The sequence below is a fragment of the Myotis myotis genome, unplaced genomic scaffold, assembly GCF_014108235.1.
Source record: "Myotis myotis isolate mMyoMyo1 unplaced genomic scaffold, mMyoMyo1.p scaffold_m19_p_1, whole genome shotgun sequence".
Lineage (NCBI taxonomy): Eukaryota > Metazoa > Chordata > Mammalia > Chiroptera > Vespertilionidae > Myotis > Myotis myotis.
Window position 1 is genome coordinate 155,531,246 of NW_023416313.1, and position 6,489 is coordinate 155,537,734.

The window sequence follows — 6,489 nt, forward strand, 5'->3', positions numbered from 1 at the left end:
TACTCACTTATTGTGAAAATTAAGCACATTTTTGATGATTTAAAAAAGGAATGAATGATAGGCCATAATTGTGGCACCCAGAGATAATAGCCATGGTGGTATTTTTTATTCCAGTCTTTTTTACTTAGATGAGGTCATACTATATATGTGATTGTGAATCCTGAATTTTACACCTGGAAAATGTATATGACATAATATTACTTTGTAGAAAGCTTTTTGTAAGCGTAGTATTGATTGCATTACTTCATCATATGAAATTATCATAATTTATTGAATTATTCCTCTGTTGAACATACATGTTTCCAATGCTCTGATATTATAAATAATACTATGATAAACATTTGATGCATAGATCTTTGTATTTTGGATTAGTTTCTTAATATTTCTATATCTGTAATTACTGGTGCAAACAACAAGCATTTAAAGGTTTTATTATATGTTGCCAAATTATTGTCTAGAAAGGTTGCAGTGGTTTCCTGGTAGCAATTTTAGAGAATTCCTGAGTCTGCACATTCTTGCTAGCATTGAGAGGATCACAATTCAGAATTCGAAGTCTGTATTTAAAACTTCATAATCTACAATGCGATTCCATCATGGTTACTGAAACTTCACAGTATCTCAGTGTCAGTAGAAAATGTTTTCTCAGACTTTTGAATTATTGATGAAATTTCTTCTGTTCTTCAGGTTGTGTATGTATAGTCATAGCTTGAGTGTTTATTTTGAAAAACAATTCTATTCTTTCCCACTGTACTAATGGCATTTTATTTCCAAGCGAGAAACATGCTTGACAAAATGTGTGCGCGCACACAGACACACTCACAAATTGGTCAGAAATGCAAGTCCCCATCAATAGGGAAGTTGAGAAATATTCTCTTTCATTGCATCCTTACTCCCAACACACACTGTCTGTGTGCCAGCTTTATTAGCTGTATTTATTCATTAGTTAATAGGTTTTTTACGTTTCACCATTATAGCTATGAAAATTTTAAAGACCAAATAACTTTGCCTTCTATTTAAAATTTTATATAGTATTTTCATCTTAGATGCTAAGATATCTTTCATACTCAAAAACATAAAATGGACCTTCTCTGAAGCTCTTTTCAGGATGGTGTCACCCACTAGATATTTACTTGTTAGTTCTCCTGTGGCAAAGCTAAAGGGTGGCAGACATCTTCTGTGCAATGTCGTTTTTATTTGCAAATAGGCATTAGGAAGATAGCCCAGGTCACCTAGATGTAGTGTTCAGAATCACATCCTTATATCGCAAGTGTAATTCAGACCTTTGCTAAAGATCTGTTGGATGAAGGTTCAACATTCATTTGTGCAGCCCTGCCCCAAGGTGCTTGCAGTCTAGTTGGAGAGAGAAAGAAGCCGTGTGAAAAGCCTGTGGTGTAAGTTTACATGGGATGCTTTGAGGATGAAGAGAAGAGTAGCATTAGGAATATCTGACTAGGTCCTCACTGAATATTTTCTGTATTTAGCATGCCGCTTTGATTGCATATCTAAAATATGCATAAACATGATCTGTCACTTTATGTGGGAGACAATTAAAGTTCTCAGAAAGGACAAATAAAACTTCAAATTAATTTTAACATCTTTTCCCTAGCACTTTCTGAAGTGTTACAGGATATAGTTGGGAAATAGATTGGGGAATAAATACATTCAGAAGCAGTGTTACCCTTTTAAGCATATGAAGGCACCTCGGTAGACCCTGGCTGATCAGGATTCCATTGCAAAACTTCACAGCCTGCCAGCTAAAAGAGTCCAGATAATGTTCATCAGTACCCTGGGCTTTGGTTTCTCCACGTGACCAACTGGGAAGCTTTATTAAGCTCGTAATTAGAAATTTCCACTGTATTAAATATGAACATACATTGAATATCATATAGACTGTATCAATAGAGTTATGATTGTTAGACCATCTCGTGTTACTTTAAACTTAATAGAAATGTTCCATTGGTCATTCCCAGGATAATGATTGATACAGTGTTTACATGAAACCATGTAATTTGGACTCAAAGCAACAATTCTCTAGCAGAGGCAGTGGTCTGGGGTCCAGCTCCTCTCTCGTTATTTCCAGTCTCCTCTCACAAGCTCTGCTCTGGTCACACTAGAGCCTTGCCTGGTCTTTGAACAACCCCAGCACATTCCCCACATTTGCACATACTGTTCTCTTCTGGGCACAGGCTTCCTCCCATGGCTCGCCACCTTCCTTCTTGCAGGTCTCTGCTCAGTGTCACTGCCTTCGAGATGGGCTTTCTGGCCCACCCATCTAAGTATGTTTATCATTTTGTTGTAGTGTATGTCATTATATTACGTACTTATGTCTCTGTATTTCCATTGTCTCTCCACTGGAATGTAATCCATGTGATGCCAGGAGCCATGGGAGTTTTGTGCCCTGCTGTTGCTTCATAACCTAGAATAGGCCCAACACAGGCGTAGTTAGCTCTCAATCTTTGTGGGATAAATGAACGTTGAGTAGAAAGTTACAAAGATATCCTGGTATCAGTACAGGCTTAATGACTCTGACCCAGAATCTGAACCCTTAATGAATGTGCACTTTTGGTGGTTATGGCACACGTTGAGCTGGTCTTCTTGGCTGAACTGATTGGCCACAGCCTGTCGGTACAGTGGGAATGTCGTAAGCTGATGGGAGGTTCCTAGCTGACCTGTTTCCCCGAGACCATTCTTTAAACCATACGTGCCTCCCTGCCCTTGATTCTGAAAGTACTTATTTCCCAGTTATATTCCTAAACTGTTTATTCAAGAAAGGCTTCAATATATTTAAAAATGGACTTGTTAGAATTGCTTTGAAGTTGTAATGATCCTGACACTCTCCCAATCTTGAAAAATATGCTTTTCCCCCCACTTGGTTTATAGAAAAATTATACATATTTATAAGCATTCTTGTGAAATAATGTAACTTAATATCTGCTTCTAGCATTTTTTGTAAAACCTCATCTGTTGACTTTGATTTTTACTATCAAACAAGTATTCACTTAAACAGTATACTATACAGAAAATGTCCATATTTAATTGTATTTTCTTGCCCAATGTGGTTGTAAAAATCATTTAATTTAGAAAAGAATATATATATATATATAATCATTTATTAAAGAGAAAAATCTGTACGTATAATATAATCACCTATTATAAGCCAAGAACTGTGCTAGACTTAATAAATTGAATCACATACAATTCCTCTGCTTCATGAGCTTTCAGCCTTCTAGTGGAGGATGAGTTTGATATAGACAAGTAACTGGCAGATACAATATGCTGTGCTAAATGATGGAGAGGTGTGCAAGATGCTCCTCGATTGCACATGAGGGACACTTGACTTCTGGGTTGTGGTGGATTGAAGTGGGTGACATATAAGAAGAATCAGGAGTTCTTGTGAAAGTTGGAGAGGGGAAGAGAAATGAGGCTGACCAAATAGAATAGGTGGGAACAAGACTTTGAAGAACCTTACAAGACCTTAAGTGGTTATAATTTAATTTTGAGATTGAATGTGGGGCCTTTGAAGTGCTTTAAGAAGGAAAATGGTACATCCAAATTTTTATTTAAAAAAAAATCACATGTGGGGGATAGATTTAGGGTTTTTTTGTGTGTGTGTGTGTGTGGGGGGGGGGGTGTTGTTGTTTTTTGTTTGTTTGTTTTTGTTTTTAATGGGTTTAGGGGTGAGGAGAGCTGGAGGCTATGACAGAAATGCAGGGCCAGTAAGATGATGGCTTGTATTGCCTGGTAAAGGAGTACTGACCCACTGATGGCAAGTCTGGTCCAGTTTTTTCTAATAAGGTGTCAACCAGTCCTGTGAAACAAAAATAAATAAAAAGGTGATATGGGTTCATGGATGCTTTTTTTGTTTAGTTAATCCTCACTTGAGGATATTTTTTCCATTGATTTTTAGAAAGTGGAAGGGAGGGAGGGAAGGAGCTGGGAGAGAGAGAGAGAAAGAGAGGGAGAGGTGAAAGAGATGCATGGATCAATTGCCTTCCTCATGTACCCCAACCAGGTCTGGGGATCAAACCTGCAACCCAGGTACCTGCCTTTTACCAGGAATCAAACCCTACACCCTTCGGTGTGAGGGCCAGTGCTCTAACCACTGACCACACTGGCCATGGCCATAAATGCTTTTTTCAAATCATAAGTGCACTTATTTCCTTCCCGTGAGATGGTTGTGTGGTGAGAAGCTATAAGAAGTTCATAATAAAGCCAGGATGATAGGGATCATGGTGGTGCTGTTTTCCCCCCCCAAAATCACCTCTAGGTTCACTTTACATGTTGGGAAGTGAGAACAGGGGAGGCTGATATGCCCAGACCTCCTGCCCCCAACTTTGGTTAATTGCCAGTGGTTTGGAGGTCAGTTGTTATCCTTTTCCCTTCAATGCCTTCCTGTGACAGTAGCATACTTTAACTAGAGTTGAGCGTGGCATTTGCCCAGGAGAAACATGTACACACAGGGGATGCTGACAAGTCTATGCTGGCCTTTTCTTGTCACTGCATCACCACTTGGCTTTGTCTTGTCTAGGTACCTGGATGGAGTGGGGAAAAATGGAGCTGCCCCAGTGCTCCTGGAGCTGGCCAATGAGGTAATGTTATTGTTATTTTATTTTAACCTGCATGAAACCTAAGGGGCCTCTAGAGTAGCTTTGCTTAAAATTATAATTAACCTTTGAAAAAATAGATTTTGAGGTGCATTTGACATTTAAATTTCTCCCTAGTCTGTTTGTACTTTTAATAATTGAACAAAGAACCCCATAGATTAATAGATCAGTTAACGCAATTAGTCTGCTTCTTTTGAGACAAACGTGTAAACAACTTCTTGGTTTCTTATTTTGTGGGAAATTTCAACCAAACAGTTCAGGACATGCTCTTCTTTGGATGTGTTGTCCTAATTTAGTGTGAGAAATACCTGTGTCAAGTAAAGAGATGTATGCCAAGAAAATCTGCGCTATTATAAAAATGAAGAGAGAAATTGTGTACTTAAAGATGTAACATTTACTTGATTCATTTTTTTGTTAGCAAACTTTTATTATAATAAAATATATGTGCCTTGTAGAAAAGTCTCTTTTTATGAAGAAGCATACTGTTCTTATTAACACCAAGTATAAAGTGATTTATTCTGCTTATTTGTTCACTCTGATCTGCTTCTGTTTGGGGAAACCAATAATAGTCTTACATTTGAAAAAGGAAACCCTAAAGATTTCCTATGAATGAGGAAGCTATAAGAAGTTCATAATAGTTGCAGAGAGCATACTGAAAAAAAATATTTAATTCCTAAACTTTAAAATATTTATCCACTATAATAAGAGCAATATAGCATTTAGTGTGACTTGGAACTGCTTATGCAAACCTCATAGGGATGGAATGGAATGTACACTGTTTTCGTGTTGCATTATAATGGAAAACATAGAAGCAAGGCAGAGAATGTGTGTTTGCATTAAAGATGACTCGGTACTGTGAGCATTAAGTGTTGCAGTAGCAGCAAGTTCTACATGTTACATTAGCAAGGAAGGATGGCTTCTCTCACAGCTTCTGTCTGCTGTACAACCCTATAGTCAGCAAAGGAGCAATTACCTCTCAGTTACTAGAAGCTTTTAATAGTCGAGGCAATGTCTACACAATCGGATAGGATAGTTAACATATAGAATGCATTTTCTCTTCTCCTCCTAGTAAAACATGTATTTTATTAATTTTTTTCTATTTCTAGAGCAAGGTGGTTTTTAAGTATCTCCAGACTTGTTTGTTGTGAGTCAGTTCTATTAGCAGTTGGAGGTATTTTGCAGGTAGGATTTAGTGATTGTCCTTTATGAAAAAGAAGAGTGAGCTAACAGCATTCTGGGTACAGCATCTAGAAAGAATGTGATGCAAATGCGGTACACATTTTTATAGATGATATTGACAGCATACGTTTTATATAGGAGCAGTTTATGTTCATTTGGATTTTTAATGGATATTTTTGATGAGCTTAGCTTATTTAACTGATCTCAACTTCCATCTTCTAGTAATATGAAAAATTTTAATCCACTGACACATTTTTTCCTGTGTCAAAAACCCCATTATTTACTGCAAACATACAGCAATATTTAACCAAAGAAAAGAAATGGTTATTTTCCTTTTTCTTGGCTGCAGCTTAGTACAGAGATCATTGTATTCTGAGAGATTTCTAATGCATTAGGGAAATTTGGGAATGACTGGTACCAGATTATGGTTTCTAAACAACCAAAGCTGCCATTTTTATATGATAGTTAATACTTAAATGACATATGCTTGCATCTGGTGACAACTGATGTGCTGGGAATGCTTTATGAGTCAATATATATTTAATCAGTGGAAACTGTAAAAACTGATGAGAAATATATAACATTGGCACATTACAGTGTGCAGTGGCTCTCTGAAACAGGAACTCTGCATTATTGTTGATTTGGGGGTAGGGACTATATGTGACCGTCACTGATTTTATAAATGTCTTGATACCAATTTTCCTAT

The 6,489-nt window shown here is 37.2% G+C and overlaps 1 protein-coding gene across 1 annotated transcript in view; it reads left to right on the top strand.

Moving 5' to 3' along the window:
* CDIN1 (CDAN1 interacting nuclease 1) overlaps nt 1–6,489 on the top strand; it is a 216,172-nt gene that overhangs the window by 56,082 nt on the left and 153,601 nt on the right. Inside the window, 1 exon segment of the mRNA XM_036296651.1 lies at nt 4,529–4,589. Within this exon segment, the coding sequence (XP_036152544.1) occupies nt 4,529–4,589 (61 nt within the window).